Source organism: Urocampus carinirostris, chromosome 4, assembly GCF_059441175.1.
Source record: "Urocampus carinirostris isolate Australia breed hairy pipefish chromosome 4, RoL_Ucar_1.0, whole genome shotgun sequence".
NCBI classification, from domain to species: domain Eukaryota; kingdom Metazoa; phylum Chordata; class Actinopteri; order Syngnathiformes; family Syngnathidae; genus Urocampus; species Urocampus carinirostris.
This window is the reverse complement of record NC_142352.1, coordinates 19522615-19547909: the sequence shown is the minus strand read 5'-3', so window position 1 is coordinate 19547909 and position 25295 is coordinate 19522615. Positions and strand designations below refer to the sequence as shown.

Sequence of the window (25295 nt, the reverse complement as noted above, 5' to 3'; positions counted from 1 at the left end):
CATACTAAAAATAAGTAAAAGCATGGTAATATATTTAAGTACTCCTATTTTCCTAGTAAAATAGTTAAAATATTGTAAATACTAAATAATACGTATGATAAGTAGATAGGTAAGTATAATTTTCTTATTTTAAAATAAGGAACATGATATTGATAATATAATATATAATGACCATGTGAGTAAGATTTATCTTATTTTATTATCGAAAAAGCAGTAAAACAAGAACCTATTTTAAAAGCAAACTGATATGCCAATGGTGCATGATTATTTAAAATTATTATTTTTTTGCAGTGCACAATCCTGACCTAAAAAAGGAAAGTCATCAACTGCAGACCAGTACTTTCACAAATAATAACAGGCTGCCAAGATATCTGCACAGTAAATATAGCCATGCGTAAGGTGAGTAGAACAAAAAAAAAAACCACGGACACCTTCCAAGCCTTTCGAACCGTCTGTCACTCATGAGTTTTTCCTGCGTCTGCTTGTGCTGAATTCATTATTTTTTCCACATCAATATGCTTTCAAGCGCACACGCACGCCACACAGACAACTCCGTAGGGAGCAGCTAAGGTATTGCAGATTGTGGCTCTGTCCGATAATGACTACAGGTCACAAAGAATCGAGAGTCCCCGCGAAGGTTGTGAAGAAATCAGTACTCAGCGTGAGTGGGAGGCGACGGCCAACTATCGGCTGAGCACGGAGCAGCATCAGCAGCGGCGGCGGAGATGATTCCATCTGGGCAGCCCTCCTCCCTGAGAGAAGAGTGAGTGGGGATGAGTAAGAAGAAAAAGACAAAGGGAGAGGGCACGGAGTGGAGGGGAAATGAGGCGTGGAAAAAAAAAAAAAGAGAGGAGCTTCCTCTTTGACGTCCGGCCTAAGGTTAGAGCTCCTCTGCGGTTACTAGAATGAACCAAGCTGGAAGTCCGTCGGGGGCAGTTTGAGGCCAAGTGAGTTGGTCCCCAGCGGATCTATCATGTTTTTGTAGCGTTCCCCACGGTGCTTCATCAGGAAAGGACCCCAGTCGGGCTGGGGGGAACAAACTAGCTTCAGGCGCTGTATGAGGGGGAAACACACAGAAGTTGCGGTGTTATACTGGCAAAAACATCCCTGAACAGAAACTGCTTGTGTCCTACAGGGGCACAGTGGATAGCATACCGGCATACAGCATCACTATGTGGTATTCTGGATGAATGGTAGCAGACAGGAGAACCTTACAGTCCATAAAATCATCATGTCCTCTCTAAACAGTTAACTCATTCAGTGCCTTGATGTTTAAATGTTTTCAGAAGCATTGTCCCTAAATGCCAAAACATCAAAATGATTTATTTATTTTTTTATTTTATTTTAAAGGTTTTGGCGCATCTCTTCCGTCAGTATCAGGCTTTTGGGAATTATATTAGTACGACAAATCACCACTCGACGGCAGGAGTGGCTGTGATCAGATCTTTTTTCACACCTAGTGGCCAGTATCATTTCTTATCCAAGGTAAGACACTGTATGGCGCCCGCCCATATGTGCTGTGTGGTGAAAAAAGCGAAGATATAAGTCCATACAGTTAGCATGTTAAAGCTTTATTCTTACTAAAAAAGATGACAAAAACCTTTTTGTGAATGTCAGGACAGAGAGGGATGACGTTTAGTGCACTTCTTCGATTGTCTGGAAAACCCGAAACAGGTGAACACCTCTCCAGAAACATCAAGGGCTAAAAGGTTCTTGCAAAGTTCATGCATAAGCTTTTGTGTTTATGGAGAGAGGGTATCAAAATTGTACATTAAAAAAAAGTACAGAAGTAAAAGTTCTGCTTTTATAAAAAGCAGTTTTTCTTGGAAACAGGTCTTTTCAAGAGACCTAATGTTCAGCTGTTGTCTACTACACAATGGTAAAAGCTTGAAGCACACTTTTTTCTGGGGAAATGTAAGGATTCAAGCTTTCCTTTGATGTGTCCTAGATGGCTACAGAGCTTAAGTGTTTGTAGCCCTTCAAAAATTGTCGGCCACCGGCCCTTCCCATTTGAGAGCCATATCTTGCACTGAAAGAGTTAAAGACCCCTCTCACTCCAACCATCACCTCTTTGACAGGGTTCGTACACCTTTTTTCACAGCCAAATTCAAGCCCTTTCAGGGCCAATTTTCCCAATACCATTAAAAGAAGAAATCCAGCAACAATCAAAAGAACAGTTATTTTTTGTTGTTGACTTGACTACTAAAAACTAAGTAACTATCTTGTTGATAGCACATACTTTGTGGTTATTTGAGATGTTCCTATCTATGATTTATGACATTTTTCTGTCAATGGGTTGGTATAAACAGCCATGGATTCTGACATTATGCCCCAACAATGTGCACGCAGCTGGACTACATCACACAGAACTGGCTTACTAGGTGTAGGGCAAAGATGGAGTTCAATGCAAAGGATAGAACAGAAAAAAGTACTGTAGTATAAAAAGCAGGAAAATTGGCCAAATGTGTTTAAGGATATTGGTGGCTCAAAGCACAGTGCATTCAATCTTTAGTAGACACTGCTGAACTTTTGCATATTGTTTTACAAGTTATTATTTTTTTCAGTTTTTAGAGATTCTGTTTTTTGAAGAACCGGGCCGACAGCATTAGGGAAGGGGCTTTTTGGATGACCCAAAAACAGAGCAACCTAGAGTTGCATCCTAATTGGTGCCTCGACGACCCAGTTGGTTAAGGGATCCGTAAAACTTGAACTCGAACAATACAATTAGGTATTGGAACAGCAATCCCGAACAGATTAGGGTCGAGTACCAAGGTATCACTGTATTCATATATCATTTCTTTATCCTTTTTTCCAAACAATTCCTGCTAATTTCAATATTTTTCTGATGCACTTAGAGTATAACTAAGCTCTGTCTACACCAGGGGTGTCAAACTCACTTAAGCTCGGGGGCCACACGATAGAACAAACATTCTCTCGGGGGCCGGTTTAGTAGATTAGAGAGAAGGAAAAAAAGAGCAAGAAATAAGAGAAAGATAAGGAGAGAAAGGTAGAGGGGGTGGGACAAAAAAGAGAGAAAGAGAGAGCGTGAGAAACAAGAGATTAAAACAGAAATAGTGAGAGAGTGGGAAAGAAAGAGAAAGAATGAAATCCAAAGAGAAATAGAAAGAGAGGAAAAGAGGAGATAGGAGAGAAGGGGAAAGACAGAAGAGGAAGGCAAGAGAGAGAGAGAGAGAGAGAGAGAGAGAGAAAAAAGGAAAAAATTAGGAGAGAGCAAAAGAAGGTAAAAAGACATAGAAAGAGACAAAAAGGAACAAAGAAAGAGAAAAAGAGACAGAGAGAGTGAAAGAGAGAAAGTGAGAGAAAAATGGAGGAAGAGAGGGAGAGAGAGAGAGAGAGAGAGAAAGAGAGATTGCAGAGAATACAAGTGCAGCGTTTTTGAGAGGCACCTGACTTTGGCAACACCAAGTGGACCTATTTCAACCTGCAGTTCTCTTTCTCTTGCGCTTCTCTGAGTGTTGTCTCGCGGGCCAAATACAATCCCCTAGCGGGCCTGATCTGGTCCGCGGGCCGCCTGTTTGACACCTATGGTCTACACGCACTATCCTGTGAATACTGCCTCAAAATTCTGATATTCCTTAATGTTTTATCTTTTTTTTTTTTATCTTGGAGTGCCTCGTCTAATCTCAATCTAAATAACATAGACTTTGGTGTTATCAATGACATTAAACACAATACTGTTCTATTGTATTCCTTCTTGCAAAAAGCTGATGATGGTGTCCCTGTATTTGTGTGAGCTGGCATCCCAATTAGGCTGATATATGTTCAATTATAGAGGAAAAATTGAGACGCTCTCGAGGGGGCTCGGTGTTACCCACTCTGTGCTGCTTCTTGGCAAATATTCACCGACATTAGCGCTCAGAATATTATGTATTGGATTTTACAAGCCTGGTCCTCACTGGCTGCTGTTAGAAATGCGAATCGGAGTCATTAAATGGCCTGGCGGTAAACACGCTTGGCCAATAAACGATTTCAGATTTAGAGAGTAAGAGACAACAAACCATAACATGAGTCGTGCAAAGCTCAATCTTTTTGTTGGTAGATTGTTGTCTCCATAATTTTTTTCGGATCCATTAAGACGTCTGCGATTTACACAAGCAAGAAAATGCCTTTCTTCGGCGACTGTGGTTCAAATTGAGAAACGTGAACCTTTGAGAGTATGAAAAAATTATTTTAAAATTATTCAATAATAATACAACAATAATATAAATAATATATATACATACATACACATATATATATATACATACATATATATATATATATATATATATATATATATATATATATATATATATACATATGTATATACATATAGTATATATAAAATCATTCACTAATATCAAATTTATTTAACAATAAATATTAAATAATGTCATTTTTACAGGAAATCTCATCTCATCTCATTAGCTGCACCGCTTATCCTCAGTAGGGTCGCGGGGGTGCTGGAAGACACCCTTAACTGGTTGCCAGCCAATCGCAGGGCACACAGGAACAGACAACTCGCTCACTCGTTCACACCTCGGGACAATTTGGACCGGCCAATCCACCTGAAATGCATGTCTTTGGAATGTGGGAGGAAACCGGAGTGCCCGGAAGAAACCCACGCAAGCAGGGGGAGAACATACAAACTCCGCGCAGTAAGTCCAGTAGCTGGATTTGAACCCACACAGGAGGTTCCCAAGACCTTAGAACTGTGCCGCACACGCGCTAACCACTGCGTTAGTTTTTATGTAAAAAAATATTTAGAAAAAAAAGATACTTGCCCAACATCTCAAAATAGGCCATTTTTTAAATAAAATAAAAATGTCCAATTTTTTGGAACCTCAAAAATTGGGCTGTTTGGTTAAAGCAAAAGAGTTTAGTCATTTCAAATCCTAAAACATTGGGTTGTTTGGTTTAAAAGCACTCAAAAAGACTATTTATTTAGTTTTAAAGTATCTGGGAGCTGCATCATATGTATATAGAAAACTTATTGAAAAAAGTATATATTTTTTAAACAATCTGAACAAATTGGGTCATTTTGCAGAACGCTAAATCAATGCAGTTGATCAGTCAATTGTTCACCCAATTGTTTTATTTTTACCCAGCTGTTTTTGGATCATATTTAAAAATTCCTTACAGAACTTTAAATTAATTTATTTCCATTATTTTATTGTTTATGTATTACATAAAAACACATTACCATATATTATTATTTTTTTTTTTAAGTTTTCAATTATTGATGGAGAAAAAAATATTTTACAGACGGTATTTAATTTAAAATTAGAGTTGAGAAACACTATTTTACGCCATTAAAGTCACCCAGGAGTAATACATGGAAAAACAGATTAATGTGAAGGCAACACGATCTTGAGGGAACCTAACCATGGCCATCTTACACCAGGTAAAGTTTTTTGTTCTTTCAATTTCAAAACTTAGCCTTGAGTCATTCTTGCTTAAGAAAGGAAGCAACGCTGCATTCCAGTAAAAAGTAGAGGAATGGGGTGACAGGAAACGCAACTGTAAAACAAATCACAAAAGCTAGAATTTTCAAGCAAAGCATAAAAAAAGAAAAATAGATCTTAACAAACCTTCTCTTAAAAAACAACTTTTCATCCTAAAATGTTGTTGACAATATATGTAAAACAACAAGCTGTTGTAGCGAGTAGAAAAAAAAACAGTAATGAAAAAAATCAAATTATATATTCAACAGTAATTAAGCGGGACAAAAGAAAATCTGCGTGAATCCTCAGCTGGTTGCACGTCTTCACGCTGATGAGTATCAGATTGCTTATTTGCCAACAGCGATTACCTCAATTAAGGAGCCAGGAGCCAGGTACATCTTGATGACAAACATGATGGGGATCCAGATGACGGAACAGATAACCATGAGCCAACCCAGCACCATGGACCAGGTGGGGTATGTGTAGTCCTCGTAGGTCATCACGCTCCATTGAGAAAGACTCAGGATCAAAATGCCCTGCGGGGGTAAACGAAAAGCAGTTACCTACACAGAGTAAAAATAATCTAAAGAAAACAAATTGTGTTGAAAAATAGAATTTCTATTTTTCTAGCATTGACCATTGTTTAGTAAACAACAGTAGAACTTTGCTAAGTTTCTTGAAAATACTCGTTTCCAAAAAAACTTCTGAGAAAAACTGACTTTTTATGAAAGGATGCATTTCAAGCGGATATTTCACCGCTTTTCGTCTTGGTTTTTTTTTTCCATTTGTATTTGTAGAGACTGGGTACAGTTATAACACATTTTGCTTTTTCCCTCCCCATTTTATGATCTTTTGAGCTAGTTCTCTCAAACCTTGGTACATGGTACCTTAATTTGTTTTTTACAGGTAGGCATCATGGGTAGAGAGCTAAGAAGCTCGAAAGGTGTGTGTCAGTCTCTCAAACAGCGAGATAAAGTGTTACAACCGTACCTAGTGACTGGTACTGTGTTGTAACACTACCAGTGGACAATGTTACTTATTACAAATAAACTTCAGCTAGCCAAATATTTTTAAAGTCCTTATTTAATAGAAATATATGAGAAGAGAAGCAGGGAATAGACCCTAAGTGACTGCGCCTTTTTTATGGACAGCATTGCTAATCAGAGTCTGACAAGCAGTTGTGGCAAATGTATAAACCAGGACCTGGGCAGCAGCCTTTGTGGAAAAATTGTTTGCAATCAAAACAGCCCTTGCTTGTGTCCACACTGACTATACAAAAGTTGTCTTCATTATCTGATTATGTGCGCGTGGGCCTTTTTTTTTTGCCTTCCTTGTTTTCTCATTTGTTTCTTTCAAACTGATAAAGACTTGTGAAGTCTTCTCTTTGCGCTGGGTGGTCTCTTCTTTTTCTTATCCCTCTCCTCTTCCTCATGTGAGGTCTTCACAGGGGTGTCTGTGTTTTTTTTTACAGTTTTTCTTGGTGCTGGGTTTGTATGAAGATGCACAGAAATTGGACTCAAAACTTGAGCTTCACCATGCGGGCGAGGCTAGGCTAATCTGCCTGGTTGGTAGGGCTGGCTAGTCAGTCTACCTGGTTAGCAGAGTTGGCAGGGTTGATCTGCCTGGTGGTTTGAGTTGGCAGATAGGACTCCCCTAATTGTCTTCCTGATCATCTCCCTAGGCATGCTAAAAAATGCTCAACAATTAATTTCTCTATACATATGTAACAGTTTTTGGATCTGTTACAACTGTCTCTATACCTATCAGGCATCATTAAGTTAAAATTGTCCATGTAGTTGTATGGTAGGATGAAAAAAAACGCACATATGTTTAAAGCCTAGAATGTGTACATTACAAGCCATGTGCCTGAAATTTGTCTATCTTAAGCATATTTGACATGAAACAAAAAACTGTGAGAAAGAAAACTTTTGAGGTTTTATCTGAAAATGTGTTTCTTAACTATAAAATTGAAACAAGATCAGTTAGACTCTTCAAACGTCTTATGTGAGGTCAATAAAACTCTTCCAATCGGTCAAACTTTGACGACTACAACTGTCCCCGTGTTAGAACTGTACCTGTCTTCCCCTACCATCAATAACTTTACAATGCTTTTCATAAACACAGCGGCATTTTGCTAGCAAATTAACATTTTATTACAAGAACCTTGACTGATGTATGAACTTCGTATGAAGAATGCATTAACTTTGCAAGAATTTTTCAGCACCCAATTTTGATCACTGTGATGTTAACTTGGGTGACCGCGTTCCTGTGGACGTGCACAAATCTCATCCCTCTCTGACCACACAATGACCATGGGACTTACTTATCTTTTTTGAAAGGAATAAGCTTTGTTCAAGAGTTGACTGTCTATTATTATTTGTCCATATATTGACTCTGCTGCTTCACTACACCTAATCGCCATTTGGGGCTGCTTTCACACGCATTTGCTGGATACAGGAAGAAACCATAGGAAGTTGGGCTTCCTCGATGAGTAGACAAAGATCTGATCAAAGTCACTCCAGCCATCTAATGGTAATTTATCATATTAAAACAATTCCCAGAGGTATGATACTTATTGAGGAACACCACCAAACCCTTCTGAAAACGTCCATCCATAAATATATACAACTTTCTGTCTGTCTGCCTGTTTATTTAAGACTAATGCCTTGCAAGCTTTGCAGAAATTCCTGAGAGGAAAGTATCATCCTTTCTCTTCAACCACTGTGTTCAACATTTGACAAAGAAAAACAGCACTCTGATGTTCCATTATCAGTGAAAAGCCACTCAATATACTACAGAAACAAAGAGACAATATATAAATGTGGATTAAAAAACAAGCAATGAAGAAGAAAATAACTGTAGAGCTCTTTTTACTAGACTGGGGAAGTGGAGGAAATGGCCAGTACGAGCAAAGACAGAAATAAATTAGCGTGAATCGATGAGTTCTCCAAGGAAATAGGATCTCTCACGGGAACCACACGACATTCGTAGCCGACCGACTGTAGAGCCATTTGTCAACGTCAGCCCGCCTTTGGAGCTACAGCGGTTTTCAACACAATTACTAATATATATTCCGTCTTGTGGCCAATATTGAAAAGAGGGGAAGCCGTGCGTTGGATGCACTCTGCACACTTTACATTATAGTCTTCGAAATCAGTCTTTTTTCCCTAACCTGCATACTAAGAAAAAAGACATATGAGTGTCCAAAATTTTACAGTAGACCACCGGGATCCAGTTACCCTCCCTTAAGTTTTTACTTTACGATGAGTTTTTGGCCCCTCTTTACAACATCAATAGCAAATTTTGTGTGAGTTTGTGTGTATGTAGTTCAAAGTCTCTAAGATCCCTCTCTACTATTGGTTGACATCATATGAAATGCAGGTGTGCCATTGGGTTGCGTCACAACATCATGAAAATGCTGACAGGCTATTGGCTGAACTAAAACCCACAATGCTCCTCTCCTCTCTCTTAGCTCAGTTCAGAATCTTGTGTGTTTTAAGTATATGCGAATTGGTGATACAACACTATCTTTTGTGCTATATTTATTCATTATGGGTCCCTAGGCTTGCAGTGATGCTAAAGGGAGAAGGAAAAACATGATAACAGTGGAAACAAAGCTTGCAAACATCAAGAACTACAAAAAAGGCACATGCATTGTTACTCTTGCTAAGATAAATGGCCGTAACTAACCAATAATCGGGACTACTATTACAAAAAAAGAGGCAATTACAGAAAGGAAATCTTCCAAGAGCAAGACAATTCTCTCAAGTGTAGGGTTTAAAATATGTTTTAATTGTAATCTACTGCCTACTCCTCCTCTGCATCTACCTATTATTCCTCTATATAAGCTACAGTACAATCACGTCACACCAATGGTAAACAAAATGTATTTTTTTTTCTTTACATGTATATTCATTTATAATGTTATGTAATCATATACACATATATTACAAAATAGGGAATACTTATTACATACTCTTTTCTTATTTTAAAGTTTGTATCTAGTGTATTAGGGGTGCAGCAAACATTAGCTACGCATTACCAAGTTTTTATTCCCCTCCACACAGAAATTACACTTTGCAAACCCCCACTTTAGAAGTGATTAATGCCAAATTCTGGGGGTATACTGTATGTATCTTACATTGAATTTAATTTTGATTGTTCCATAAATGTATGTCTTGCAACTAAGTTAAGGTGATTTCAATAAGTTTTCTTTTGAACAATGGTGATATTATCTGTGTTCCCCTTGTTTTCCCCTTTTTTTAAAAACAGCTATGGTCATTCTGTTTATTGAATATGCTAATGTGAAAGGTAGCAAGACAGTTGAGAGGATAGGAAAAAACTAAACTTTGCTTTTTCTCTGTTAGTCCTTTTTTTGTCTTTCTATCAATTATATTGTACATGTTTGATTTTTTGAACTAATTTTAACCTTTCTTCAGTGATGAAGAGAGAAATAAATAGAATGTCAACAACGCCAGAGTGGTGTTACCCTGCTATTAGTCTGCAATTTAAAAAAAGACTTGTGTCAGGACAAAAAATGTAAAATAACCCTTCTTGATGTATCATGTTTGTAAAAAATTGTAACTGAAAAGCCAGTAAAACGGACACTTTAAAAGCTTCGTGTGTCTGCTTTACCGTAAGAATGGTCGGTGTCACAAAGGCCCAGCAAATTCTCCAGAAAAGATTGGGCTGGAAACCAATCATCATTTCAATATCCTCGCAAAACCTTTGCAGCCCTGCAGAGGAGAAAATGAAGAAAAAAAAGTAAGAGTAGAAAATTGCATTAAGTCACAAAACCGAGGGGGCTTAAAGGTCTCTAAACGAGATGACAAATTCCGAGCCGGGTACTGTCGCCGTTCTCCGGCTTCTCCAAGTGGAGCAGGTGGCTTTTTCCATCATTCCTTTCTGACAAAATGACACTGAGTGGCACAAAGAGGAAGTCGGTGTGACACGCTATCTGATGGCCGAACCAACTGGACATGAAGGGTTTTTTCAGGCTGAGCGTGCAGGGGTACAATATGTTTGCATTACAACAGTGGCATCTAGTGGCCAAAACGACAAGAGCAAATAAAGCTCAAGGCGTTATTTGGCTGCTGATTTTGAATAAGCAGTTCAATTTACTGTTTACCTAGAATCTTAGTTGAGGTTAACAACCACTAAATAAAATGTACAAGAAAATAAATGTCTATATTTATATCCGGAAAGGACCTTTGGTACAATAGGCGTGATAACAGTAGTTTTGCTCATTTTAAATGTTTTTCTTAATTTTTGAAACAATACGTTTTAAAATGAAAAAAGAAAATGTCTGACTTCCACCATATCAGCTAAGTGTGCTTATTTTGAAGATTATATTTTCATTTGAAAGAAAAACTAAGTTTTTGGGAGTCAACATATTTTTCTTTTATCCAGTGCACTGCAAACACTAAATTGTGGCGTCAACATTGCAAAAAAAAAAAAAATATTACCCCAGTGGCAGGAACTTTAGCTAAAAAGGTGCAGTGTATTTAGCTCCTGGTAGTAATGAAACGTCATGAAAAACAATATTGATTTAAATAATAAACAAAAATGCATGAACAGTCAAGAACCAAAGATTCATTTGAATACTCGTAGGCAGAGAAATTTTCATTTATTTTACTTAACATGAGCCTCACCTTGAGGGAGCTGACATATTTGTATGACATCTTGATGCCGTAAAACTTTTTGTTCCAGTAGTTGATCATTTTTTACTTATTATCAAGTATTATTTTTGTTAAGAAAGGTTAAGAAACACTATGCTAAGCCACCACTGCCACAAAAATGCATGGTATTAAAGACACAACTATAAACCTTATTTCCAACATAGGGTATGCTATAGCCTGTATTACCAATTTAAATGTTCAAAAATAAACCACAGCCAAAAATTCACAATTTCAAATAATTTCCTATGGATGGTGTTTATTCTTTTTAATGAAAAACAGGTGCCTTTGCTTAAAAGATTTAAAAACACTTGGTCTTAACTCACCGTAAAGATAGGAAATCCCCACCAGCTCAAAAATGGCAATGATGACCAAGGAGTAAGAGGCTGCATACGTATCCACCAACTGTAGCATGTACATGCCGTTCTATCACACACAAAAAAAAAATCTAAGTTGAAACTGACTCATGCATCAAAACATTACGGATTTGAATTATCAGAGTTTTGAGATACCTCAGTGATCATGGGAAATCCCAGGATGAAGAAGGCGAGGCAGCAGACCAGAGTGAAGATTGGTTTGTGCTTCCTCAAGTATTTGGGGAATTCGTCCGACACGGAGGTAACAATGGTTTCGATGGTTGCAAACTGAGTGAGAGAAGATAGAACATAGAGCATGAGTTTTGTTTAAATGAAGTAAAAAAAAGTATTTATCACAAATAGTAGTACCAATCTTGCCACCTCCGCTGGCAATTCTCCTGCTGAGCTCCATAAACTCATTTCCTGCCATCATCTAAAATCGATTTAGTCCAAATGCTTTCTCTGCTTCCTCCTAGGAGCCACACTGGTTAATAACAAAACCATGTTTACTCTTCCTGCTGATTTGTGAGCTGGAGTGTCCTCACATGGAGTGGCTTTGTCTTATCTAGAACTTTGGATACATTTTGGTTTTAAAGCAACAGTGTGTAATAACTCACCACTAGAGGTCATTGTAGCTTAGAATGTAGCTGAAACGTGTGCATTCAAAGAAGAGACACTACAGATGTCCAAATGATACCACCTCACACATTTCAGAAGCTAAGTTCCACATTTTCTTGCAAGAGCTAGGATGAACTTCAGCCAGCGAAAGGAATAATAGCTGGTGTGAATCCCCACGAGTGATACAAAAGAGCGAGCTAGCTAGACACACTGGAAACAGACGAAAAAAAGCAAATAGGTGGAGTTGGTCAAGGCTGGTGTAAGTGGCTATATTTAGTGTTTAGCGAGAGAAAACACTAAAAACTCCAGAAGAAAAAATGCAAGATCAAAGCAGAATTTGTCAAGAGTTAGGCCGCTAAATCACAGAAATCAAAGATGTTTGCTTGAATGACCAGTAGTGGAAGGCGAGTGAAACTGAAGGATAAACCAGGAGCTGACAATAACAATAGCGACTAGGCTAGCCATAGCCTGCACCGAATTGACTAACATGAGTGGCTAGGGAAGAAAGAAAAAAAATGTAAAAAGGCCTTAGTCATGGTAATTGGAGGCCTTCACCTGCAAGGTTCAGCTGTAGAACATAAGTGGCCTTTAAGTGCAAAAAACACCATCAAGACAAAATGCTCATTTGGGCTTCCATAGTGGTAAGATGACTACCAAACTTGTCAGTTTCTTCAGGATGTGTAGTACATTGACACTTTAATAAACCTACAAGTCATTAAAAAAAATCATGTTTATGAGATAGTACATGCATTTTTGCTTATAATTTGAATAAATTTTGATTTATCTGAATGAATCACTTGGGCTTTAAGCAATTTGCCTTAAAAATTGAAAGCCACAATTTTATTATTGTGTGTTTTACCAGCTAAAGTTCCATGTGTTTGCCCCACAAACCCATTAAGGCTAAACTAGTTTCGTCCACTCCAATCACGCAGAGAGACCCCCCTCCTGCTATTTGGTGAGTTGCAGAGCACTGCATCCAAAATGGGTCCCGGCAGGCAGCATCAACGGCCAATTACGTTAATTGGGTCAACATGTGGCGGTAAACACTTTGCCTGCAAGATGTTTAACATTCAGCGGGGAAAAACAAACTCCACAACATAATAGACTTCGTACATGTCAGCCTAAGAATTAAGCACTTCAGGGGGGTAAATCTATGACAAAACTCTATAATGATTCACTTTTTTTTTTATGTGGGGGCCATTTTGAGTGAGCAGATTTTATTGGGTCACTGTTTCCAATACGCAAAATCACAGACAGCAATAAAGGCTGTAAGTTGTGGGGATCCAAACAGGAGAGTCTGCTTCTCACCTCATCTATAATACTAACATACTTGAGCGCGTACAGAAACGTGAAAAGTTACCATGGTATCCAGGCCAAGAGTCAGGAGCATGAGAAAAAAGATGATGGCCCAAAATGGAGATAGGGGAAGTCTGGTCAGAGCCTCTGGATACACCACAAATGCTATGCCTGGACCTAGTGATACATTGACATGAGTGAATGTAAATCTTAAGTATTGAATTGCAAAAAGAGTACCTAACAGTTGTGAGTACTAGTATGAGTATCACGTGCCAGTTTGATTGCCTACCTTCGTCTGCCACTTCATCAATTGGCACGTCCAACTCATGCGCCATGAAACCAATGACAGAAAAGATGACAAAGCCGGCAAAAATGCTGGTGGCGCTGTTGGTACATGTCACTATGATGGTGTCCCTGAAGAAAGAGAAAAGAGAGATTCCATATTGGCATTTTTCCACTTTTCTGACTGAAAAAGATACAGTAGACCCCAGGGAAAGCTTTTGCTCTTCACTTTAGCGTAATCGAAAGCCTTTGGACCCGTAGCAAATAAATAATAGTATTGTATCACGCTAGCTTACAAAGTCTTTATCATGCACACGAAAGTCTGAACTAAAAGAGGAAGGCATTGTGAGAGGTAGTTCAGCCAGTAGCATATCAGGATTTTCATGATGCCATGACACAAACCGAAAGCAGGCCAGCTTTTATGTGATGTCAACTCATAGAAAAACCGGCATCTTCGAGAAGCAACTCTTTATACTTACTAACACCGCAAAGTTATGAATTTTAGGTTTTCTTGCACGCATAATAAATGGTTGATGAGGTCGCATAGTGGGGAAAACGTTTTAAAGGGACGCCGAAAAAAAACATCTTATTCAGCACTCTAAGGTGAAAACATTGTAAGGTGGGGTCACTGTATCCCAGGTTCTACTGTACAGCGCCCATACAAAGATAACCAATGTGAAAAAAAAAAAAATTCAGGACCAAGCATTTTAGCACCACACACAGACAAATGAATATAAAGGAGCACCCTTCAAAGGCAAAAAAATAAGGAATATAATTCTAATACTTAAATTTAAGTTGTGAATCAAAAGGTATGTACACAAGACTAATAAAAAACCAAAAACCTGCAGAAGTCAGACACAAAACACAAGTGTTTCGTCCTAATGAGGACATACTTCCAAATCCTTACTTAGTAATAGTAGTAATTGGCTAGAAGCATGGGTTAACTTTTTTGTGTTTACCTGTAGCAGTTATTGTGAAACTTATTATAGGAGGAAAGCGTGATCAGGCCTCCCCAAGCAGCAGACAAAGAGAAAAAGATTTGAGTGGCTGCATCCTTCCACACCTAATGGGTGACACATCAAACTTTGGTTGGAACAACGTTGTTGAAAACATTAAGAGAAATACATCAAGGAGAGGAAAAAATATTCTGGTATCTCGTACCTTTCCGTCCATGAGTTTCTCCCACTTGGGTGTGATGAAGTAGAGGATGCCGTCAAAGGCCCCAGGGAGGGTCACGCCTCGGATCAACAGAATCACCAGCACAACGTAGGGAAAAGTGGCTGTGAAGTACACCACCTTGCAACACAAACAGCCGGAGGGCAAAAGATTAAAATGGCATGGATGCAGAGAAAACAACAGGCTCCTTGCTAGTGCTTCTAGCACGATTTTAGGAAAAATGTGCACATGACTGAAAAAGGAGGTTAAATGTTAAGCTTCTGTGCAACAGAATGAAATAGAATCACGTTTATTGTTGTTGAGACGAAAGGGGAAGCCTCACATATGTCAGTGCCACATTCTTTATTGGATAAAAAAAAAGGAAAAACATGAGGAGAGAGTAAAGGTAAAGTGTGCTAAAATACATGTATTTTTCAATACGAAATTCCAGGGTGAACATAAAATGTCTATCATTTTTGACTTGACCTGATTTTTTTTTACCTTAACCTAACGAAGACCCTTGGTAGACTTGATTTGAATTTTGCAATTCAGTTCCTTTAGGCACAGTAGGAATAGATGGAATTAGACAGAGAGCAAGGTAGAGAGAGAAATTGAGAAAGGGGGAGAGAAGGATAAAAACACACGAGTGAAGAGAGAGAGAGATAGGGAGAAAGAGAAAGAGAGAGACATTGATCACATTACCCCGATTTTAGATAACATGCATTGGCTCCCCGTTATCTTAAGATGTGATTTTAAGGTTCTGTTGGTACTATACAAAATCATGCATGGACTTGCTCCCTCCTATCTTACAGATTTAATGTCCCCCTTATGTTCCGGTCTGGAGCCTTCGCTCTGAAAATTCTGGTCTACTGGTGATCCCAAGAGACAAGAAGAGATCCGCCGTTTCGAGAGCGTTCTCCCTTTTGGGCCCCGGTGTGTGGAATGCTCTGCCCCCTGAGATTCAATCTGCAACCTCAGTGGAACTGTTTAAATCTAGGCTTAAAACACTTCTATTCTATAGCACATGAATAACCTATATTTTATGGTGACAATATCTGTGTATCATTTGTTATTGCAACATCCATTGCACCCTGGTCATCCTGGAAGGTGGATTACCTCATGTGCAGTCCCTTCTCAAGGTTTCTTCATTTTCCTCATGTTGAGGTTTTTGAGTTTTTCCTTGCCCTCATGTATTTTTTAGATCAGGGGATGGTGTAATAATAGTCCGGGGTTTGCAATAATCTGTGGTCTGTGCAGCCTATTGAGACTATTTGTGATTAAGGACTATACAAATAAACATGACTTGATTTGAGAGAGAGGGCGGGAATAGAGACGCATAGAGGGAGAGAGACAGAGATAGGAACAGATAGAGATAGAGAGGTGGAAAGCTAGCTAGAAAGCTAAATGATATTAATTGATTGATTTTAGGTTTATTGTGAAAATACTCCACAATTTATTCCTTGATTTGAGTTAGTTTATCATAGCAGCTGTCATTGTATTTCATGGAGACATTTTAGGTGCTATGTACATAAGTCCCTGTAGCTAAAATATTCTTAGCAAAAAACTGCTGATTGCGAATCGAATAAATTTAGGGGAACGGTCCTGCTACATAGCTTTTTGGAAATCAGATTAGAAATTCTAAATAGGAAGTTAGGACATGCAATCCATATTTTGTTCACAAGAGGGCAGTGTACTACAAGACTCATGTTTAACATACACAAGCACCGGAATGAAATGGTACGTATTTGTTAAAGGGGGAAATTAACATTAAAACCACTTTTTAAACACAATGTTCCCTAGAACTGAAATATCAACATGCATGATCACTTATACTTATTTTGTCTTATGATAATTCTTTTGTCTTGTATTATATTTTCCAAAGAGACTCATGCAGCTGTTTTTAATTGTAGTCCACAAATACCAACCAGATCCACGTTACCTTTCCCGATGACTTGATTCCTTTGGCCAAAGAGGCATAAACGATGAACCAGGCCAACAACAGGCAGCCTGCCAGAGGCCAGCGAATGTCTCCGGGATATTCAATACCTTTGGAGATGTGCAGCACATTGTACCTGCAGGAGTTACCACAAAAGCAACACACAGCAACATTTTCGAATGTCAACACTGTTCCATCATTTCTTGACAGTTTAACATTGCTTTTCTGTAAAAAAATGTGAAATAAAAGTGAAATATCACATGGTGCAGTAAGCTGGCCGCAACAAACTAGAGAACCTTATAGAGGGTCATCAACACGGCCCAGAAAATAATTGGCTGCTCTCTGACCAGTCTGGAGGACACTGCGGGCTCTCACTACTGCAACATTATTAGGACCGCTCTCACCGCAGGCACCTCATTTCTTTGACATGCTGCCCTCTAGCAGACTCTACAGATCCTTCAAAACAAAGACTATCAGGACCAGAGACAATCTTTTCCCCCAGGGCCATCACCACCATAAAATGTCCAAAAGACAGATAATATACACATCTTGACTATATACGTGTGTATTCATATTTTATTTTTTCACTCTTTTTTGGGAAATGTGTTGCTGCTACTTTCATTGCATAATTGTTATTGCAGTATTTTCTGATGTACTTAAAACTTAGCCCAGTCTATAAGCACTACCATGTCAATATTGCATATCCATCCCAATTTTCCATCTTATTTTTTTTTCAGTTAACTTAAAAGTTAATCCAGTGCCATGTCTCATCTTGTTGCAAACGATGTACACAAGTGAGTAATCAATGGCAATACAGACATTTTGTAATTCGATTGGGATATTCAAAAACTGCAAGGTAAACCTACAATCAATGTAATGCTGGAAACAAAATGTGAGGTCCATTTTGTGATGTGGTCGGTTTGACACCACACTGCAAATAAAATCATACAAAAAAAGAATTCTATAGAAAAGGTAGATATTTTTTTACTGATAGAATTTCAGCTCTTGCTTTTCCTGGAGCTTATTTTTGTTGCTTTCTTAAAGGATACAAGAGGAAACAAATCTGAGTTAATCCAATAGAGGACACAAAAATGTGTGATAAGATCACAAAAGCCTAAAAAATGGACACTTTAAAAGATGCATGTCATGAAACATACATTTACATAGATTCAATATTTTTTTTCTCACCAGCTAGGTGCGTCACTCACTTGAAGTACTCCTCACTCGGACTGACATAAGTTTTTCCGCCCTCTGTGGCCATGTTTAATAACTTGCTTAGGTTTCCCAGAGTGTTGGCAGAAAGACAAAAAGATGAGTTCTTGATGGTGGTGAAGTTTTTTTCCCGCACAATGCAGGAGTCTGGAGGGAAAAAACTGAAGCTTCAATTTGATTACTAGTTCAAGTTGTTCAGGTTAGAGCAGGAGTCACCAACATTTTGAAGCTCAGAGTTACTTTTTTGTTCGTGATTAGTGTGAAGGGCTACAGATTGATATGTGTTTCTTAAGGAACAAGTTATTATTTTGTTGTTCCTATGTTATTACCATGTTGCAATCATTACAGGTATGGTTAAAATGCCCAGTGAAACATACAGTATATATGTATACATTTAGGCTAAATTTAAACTAATTTTGGAAGAATTGATCATGTATTTAGATACACTGATCATGTCAATGACTCCTTAAGCTCGTTAAAAATCAAATATCTTCGAAAATTCTAATGACCCATCACCAGTGAACTATCATCAGAACCGGGTAGCCCCATTAGGACCTGAGTTGCCCGCGGGCACAACGTTGGTGCCCTTTAGGTAAGAGTTTCTCAAACTCGATTGGAATTCAAAACAAAGATAAGATACAAAAAGGACACTAAAATGAAACTGGAAAAGTATAGTGTGATCTGAGCAGTCCACTAACCCATTTTAACTTGTGATGAATATCATAGCAGCACGGCGGCGCAGTGGTTAAAGTGTGTGCGGCACAGTTCTGAGGTTGTGAGATCAAACCTTCCTGTGTGGAGTTTGCATGTTCTCCCTGTGCTTGCGTGGGTTTCCTCCGAGCACTTCGGTTTCCTCCCACACTCCAAAAACATGCATGTCAGGTTAATTGGCCAGTTTTAATTGTCCCTAGGTGCGAGTCAGTTGTCTGTCTCTGTGTGCCCTGCGACTGGCTGGCAACCAGTTCAGGGTGTCCCCTACCCACTGCCCAAAGATAGCTGGGATGGGCTCCAGCACTACTGATGATAAGCGGTGCAGATAATGGATGGATGGATTGATGAATATCATGGCCCTTGTTGACATGCAGACTCGAAAAAAGAAAAAAAATCTACTTACAGAGTTCAAGATAGCCTTAATGATTAATTACGGACCCAGTCTTTCTAGCCAAAGACCAATACATAAACTAGAAATTAAGCCTCCAAACTAACCTGATAGCCTACAAATGAGTACAGATTTCCCCATAAAAACAAAGGTGAGTTTGTGTAAAATAGTCATTGTCAAAAGTGGGCACATAAGTATTTAAAATTGTTATCCATTATCTGCATTGCTTATCCACATTAGGGTCGCGTCGGTGCTGGAGCCCATCCCAGCCCTCTTAGGGCAGTTGGCAGGGAACACCCCGAACTGGTTGCCAACCAATTGCAGGGCAAACAGAGACAGAGAACTCACTCACTCATTCACACCTAGGTACAACTTAAACCGCCCAATTAACCTGTGGGTATGGGGAGAAATTTCAAACTCTGCACGGGGAGGCCGGGTAGCTGGAATTGAACCACCCCTCCACCATGCTGCCTATGACATTGTTAACATAATCATATTTAAAATAGGTTCAGCTAACAAGTATAAAAAGTTAAAGAAACATCCAGCCCAACAACTCAAACTATATGAATAAATAAATTAGCACCTAAACCTCCAAACTTTCCAACTAACCAAACGAGTAAATATTTTTTTGTTAAGATAGATGTCCGTAACTAACCAATGATCGGGACTACTATTAGAAAAAAGGAGGCAATTACAGAAAGGAAATCTTCCAAGAGCAAGACAATCCTCTCAAGTGGAGGGTTTAAAATCAGTTTTAATTGTAATCCACTGCACACTCCTCCTCTGCATCTACCTATTACTCCCCTATATAAGCTACAGTACAATCACGTCCTCTCTTGTTATAAAACCTCCACTGTCAGAATGGGTCAAGTAAGGAATTGGAAACATAATCAAAAGAAGTTTAAAAGATGTTTCTATCAATAACCTATTTATGGCTGTAGAACAAATATGGCCAATTTGTTGAGTTCAGAAAAGTGTTTCTGGACTTCTATATTCTCCACGATTTTGAACTTATACACAAACCCTCTAATAGAAAAATACATCCTATAAAACTATTAGAATAGACAAATTGCCACTGTATGTATACATAGGAATAGTCTTGAGTTGTAACATTTTGTAACCAACAAGGTCAGCCATTTTAGCTAGCTTGAAATTAACGTTTATCAAATTAAACCAGTGAAATTGTACTTCATTCCTTTATAAAAATGACATTGGTTTACTCACAACAGCACAAATAATGAACAAAATATTTTAACTGTAGAAAAATTATTTATCCTAAATTAGTTTTCGCTTGAGTTGGAACTCTTAAACAAGTAAAGTCCGTTATTTTTAGCTAGCTTGAACTTGGCATACATAAATATAAATCAGAAAAACGACATTAAATTCAATTATAAGTGGCAGAGTTTTATTTACTGTAGCATAAAAAGGAAATTAAATATATTAATGGCTGTAAAAAAATAGTATATCTAAATTAGTTTTTCCCTGAGTTTTAACATATTATACACAAGTTAAGTCTGTCACTTTAGCTAGCTTGAAATTAGCATACACGAATTTAAAGTGAAACTGCAGTTAATTCCGATTTCAGAAGAATAGTGTTTATTTCAATAGCATAAGTAGTACTGGCGGTTAAAAAAACATACCCTTTAATTAGTTTTCCCTTCAGTTGTAACATTTTTTTAATCGGCCATTTTAGGTAGCTTTAAAATGAGCATACATCAAAATTAAACCTGTGAAACTTTACTTAATTACAACGAAAGTATCATTTTTTTGGAATAATATAAATAATAAACAAAATATAGTATTTGGTGGGAAAAAATAGTTTTACCACTAAATTAGTTTTCCTTTTTGTCAATTTGTGATCTTGTTTCCATTCGGGTCATCGTATAATTATTCTGTCAGTAGAAGGACCACGTGAAACCTTTCTTTTCCCTGATAGGTGGAATTGTTAGTTTTGACTATCCGCTATGTCGTGGTATTTACATTATTTCTTCTATTTGTGCATATTAAGCCACGTTTACTAAAAGATATATATATATTTTTTTGTATGTAGTTTTATTTATTGAGAAAACAAGGGCGGAAGAAGCACGTCAGTGCATACAAAGGTAAACATACAGGCGCGCACGTTTAAAGAATAAACATGACTGAGCTAAATGTAAATAAACTACAATAAAAGACGTTTTATAATTATAGTTAGACTGCTCAACAGATGTCAATGTTCAAGGGACATTGCATATTTTATATTAAATACGCATTAATGTCCAAAGTTTTATTGGGCGACACAGCATGCAGTTCTTCGAACAACCAGCAAGAGTCAGTAGAGCGCATGCTGCAACACTGCCGCAGCCGCGTTGTCAGTACAGTAAATATGTCAAGCAAGCATTTTTTTCTGCTGAATTCACACAATATCTAGAGGCCAAAATCACCAAAAATTCGTTCTTTTTCGTTCCCAAACCAAAACATAATGTTTACAAACACTTGTTTTCGCATTTTGCAGCAGGAAAAATATTGGTTTACATTTTGGATTAGGTTTTACTTGAGAATCATGGAATACATGTGTAAAACAAGTTAGATGGGTTATTTGCATGTTTTGCGCGGATATACAAAGACATTAGTTAATCATATAGCGTAAATTGTATGCCTGTTTGTAAAACTGCATGCACAAAAGGTTAAGATCCCTTTTTTTAAGGACCCCTCAACCAAGAATCGTGACGCATTGCGCATAGTGCGCGCACATTTCGTGGGTGTGTGCGTGCGTGCATGAGCTTGCAAGTGTGTGCTTCTTACCTAATAACAGCATGTCTTTGTCCTTACAATCCATCGTGTTCCACGTATTCCTACAGTTAGCCCATGGAAGTGAGCCCTTCAACGAAGCGAACAGGTAGTACAGTGTCCAGCACATAATAATATTATAGTATATGGCTATTAAGACAGATATTATCAACATGGCAATCCCGCAACCTAAAATAAATAAATGAGACGAAATATAGCAATTACTCTTAAGGAAAAAGTGGGAAGTGGGAGTAGGCAGTGGTGGTTGATTTGCAAGGGTCAGTGTACCTTGGAGGGCCGGGATGCATTTCCACACCGAAACGGGCCCCTGGCTGGCGAACTGGCCCAGGGAAACCTCCAGGAGGAAGATGGGGATGCCGGCAATTCCCAACATTGTCAGGTAGGGGATCAAAAACGCACCTGGGGCAGATAGATTTGCAGGCTTTTGAATAATGCTACAAAAATGCATTCAGGCTGAATGATATGCACGTGATATTGTGGGGTTATATTCTATTATACACTAAAAACAACATTTTACAGGCTTAAGTATTTGTTCAACAAATAAAACTACCGTATAACGACTGTACTGCAAAAAATAATTATATAATCAATGTGAACTGATTGATTAGCCAATCAGAATGCAAACGCAATGCACCATGCAAAGCAGTAAAGCAGTGAGTCTATGGAAAAGAACCACGCTATAGAGGGTTCGCTGTGTAAAAATACTGCAAATAATGTAAAAAAAAATAAAAAATAATTAGATACCGCACAAAAAAATGCTGTTATCAATCATATTTTCTTAGGATAGTTTCTTACACGAAAGAATGCAGCTGTTATTCTCTACAAATTATTTCAATAAATCATATATACGCAATGACAAATAGCGTATAATTGGATTAAATTACAACAATACAAATATAGCATTCCCATTACTATCATATATAAACAAATATTACCTATCCATACCTAATAATCCGTTTTCACTTTTTTTATTATTGAGTGTCACGTCTAATCTTATTATAAACTATGTGCACTACATTGTGATCAATGATAAACAAGACAATTCTATTATTTTTCAAGAAGACATGAATGAAAACATATAGGCCTGTATGGGAGATTCACAAGAGACACGATGTTTAATTTCATTTAATTATTTTTTTCTCACCTCCACCGTTCTGGAAGGCAAGGTAAGGAAACCTCCACACGTTGCCCAGTCCCACAGCATAGCCAACCATGGAGAGAATAAAATCCAGTTTATTGGACCAGTTTCCCCTGGCCTTGTTTTCATCCCCTCCCTCGTCGTCTTCGCCTTGGGTCTGAGAGGGGAACACTATTATACTATTTGCTAAATACTAAATGCCCTAATTATTGAATTGCACGTGCTCTATCATTTTTGAAAGGGAAAATCACATAATTACTGTATATACAAGCACTTAAAACTTAACGCAGTCTACAAGTACTACCTGGTAAATAATTCCCATCCAACCAGATGTTTTTTTCTCATTTTATTTGATGACATGATTTATGACATGTTCCTTCTAATCTGGTTTTAAACATTGTACACTAAGCTGTAACCAAAGGCTCTAAAGGCTATACTAATCTATTTGATTCTATATTCGTTTTTTTAAGCTATTAACTTCAATACTACATTACTGCAGGGTGCACAATTAATAAATGACTACCTGGAAAACATGCAGAACTACTTTAATTTGCTTAAGATGATGAACTTACAACTTAACCCATGCAGTCTACAAGTATATTGCCTTATATTTATCCAAATATTCTGTTTTGTAAAATTATAAGTCTTTTAAAACATGTTTCATGACATATTACATGACTGCAACATCTAAATTGGTTGTGAAGAATGTACACTATACGTTGTAATCAATGACAAAAAATACCATATTATTTTCCCTTCTGAATTTTAAGCCTGTTAACTGCATCTAAAGACTGAATATTTCAAAAATCGAGAGCTTTATTTTTAACAAACAGAACTAAAATTACAAATTCATATATAAATAAACACATGTATAGTTTATATATCGAAAGTTCATGCATGCAACATAGGCCAGTATGTAAAACCGTGTAAATATTACCAATTCATATATTTTCTGATCTTCTTTTTCTTCAATGTCTCTTATTACATGATTATCCTGAACTGCCACGTCTAACATCGCTGTAAACAATGTACACACCATTGTAATCAATGGCAACAAAGACTATTCTAATTTTTGCGTTTTTGAGACATTAAATATCTTCTAAATAGAGTACATTTGAATTTTTACCTTTTTTGTTGGAAAAAACACAAAACCACAATTGTTGAAAAAATATGTAAATGTCGCGAGATTACAGATTCCTTCAAGAAAAAAAACGCTTGCCTTATCGGAACTCCTTATTTGGAAAATGAACTCCCTGCACATGGACCCACCTACCAAAGATCGTAATATGCAGACAACGACAAGCTCCAAAGTAAAACAAAATAAAGTTGCTTTTGAAGTATTTCGGCACAAAGAAAACAACATGAATTCGTTGGGTATGATTATAGTTACACATGAAGAGTAGATTCAACCTGCAAAATGTGCTTGTACAAAAGAGAAAGTAAGCGTTCTGTTTATCACTTACCCGTGTCAGAGTCCCGGCCTGAACCGACATGCTTCCATCCACGCCCAGCACAACAGTAGTGTGACTCAAACCGGTCCAATTGGACCCTGCATTATTCTGTTGTTCCTTCCCCAAGGCCGAACCATCCGGATTGCTATTAAACGTCCCGTACGCTTTCCCGGGGTCCGGGATCTTTTCCGCGGGGCAAAAAGTTTGGCTCTCCTTGCACGACGACGGAGGCTGGGGAGCCGCCTGGTGCTGCAGGTTCTGCACAGGGGAAGCCGGTTCGCTTGTAAATCCCGGGGTTCCGTCCAGTTTCTGCGTGGGGACAGTCGGCTCGTCCTGGAACATGACGCACGGTGTAAAGGGGATTTTTCCTGTTTTGCGCACTGGATCTTAGTAGAAAGGTGGGGGTGCTTTGCTATACCCCCTCTTCTGTCGTTCTGCAGGATTCTTTAATTTTACGCACCATTTCCCACTCTTGTCACCCCCACCCCCATGATTTTTTTCTTTTTTTATGGGTAATAGACAAGCTGCTGCAGGTCTCTGCGGCTCCGCTTTCCCGGGCATTACTGCGGAGTGCACAATTAATAAAAAAAACTACCTGGAAAAACATGCAAAACCACTTTAATAAGCTTTAAAATGTTACTAAATGATGTAAAGTGGAGAGTAAGACAGCCATTTCAGTACCACAGACAGCACCAAACAACATCACGAAAGTGTTCCAAAATAATCGCATAAACCACATTTGTGTTATAATATTCGCTTACCATGCTTCTGCGTGAAGTTCTCGTTCAGTCTCAAAGTGTCGCGAGTGCGAATGACGAAGACCAGGGTGCGAGTGAAGCTGCC

The 25295-nt window shown here is 38.1% G+C and overlaps 1 protein-coding gene across 1 annotated transcript; it reads right to left on the bottom strand.

Annotated features, from left to right (window-relative positions):
• Positions 1–178: 178 nt before the first annotated feature.
• Positions 179–25295, bottom strand: slc6a5 (solute carrier family 6 member 5). The gene is made up of 16 exons (XM_088333199.1): positions 25214–25295; positions 24465–24785; positions 23008–23158; positions 22131–22262; positions 21858–22031; positions 17971–18121; positions 16766–16898; positions 14833–14967; positions 14631–14734; positions 13679–13803; positions 13454–13566; positions 11632–11763; positions 11446–11545; positions 10080–10180; positions 5813–5980; positions 179–1053 (listed from the first exon to the last, which is right to left on the bottom strand). The coding sequence occupies exons 1-16, from the start codon at positions 25214–25216 to the stop codon at positions 901–903; spliced, it is 2196 nt and encodes a 731-aa protein (XP_088189325.1). The 5' UTR covers positions 25217–25295; the 3' UTR covers positions 179–900.

Excerpts from the sequence above, each read along its gene's own strand:
- slc6a5 (XM_088333199.1), bottom strand. Across the intron at positions 22,032-22,130 it reads ATGCATCCCGGCCCTCCAAG|GTTGCGGGATTGCCATGTTG; the intron begins GTACACTGACCC and ends TATTTATTTTAG. Across the intron at positions 10,181-11,445 it reads GGGGATTTCCTATCTTTACG|GGCTGCAAAGGTTTTGCGAG; the intron begins GTGAGTTAAGAC and ends TCTCCTCTGCAG.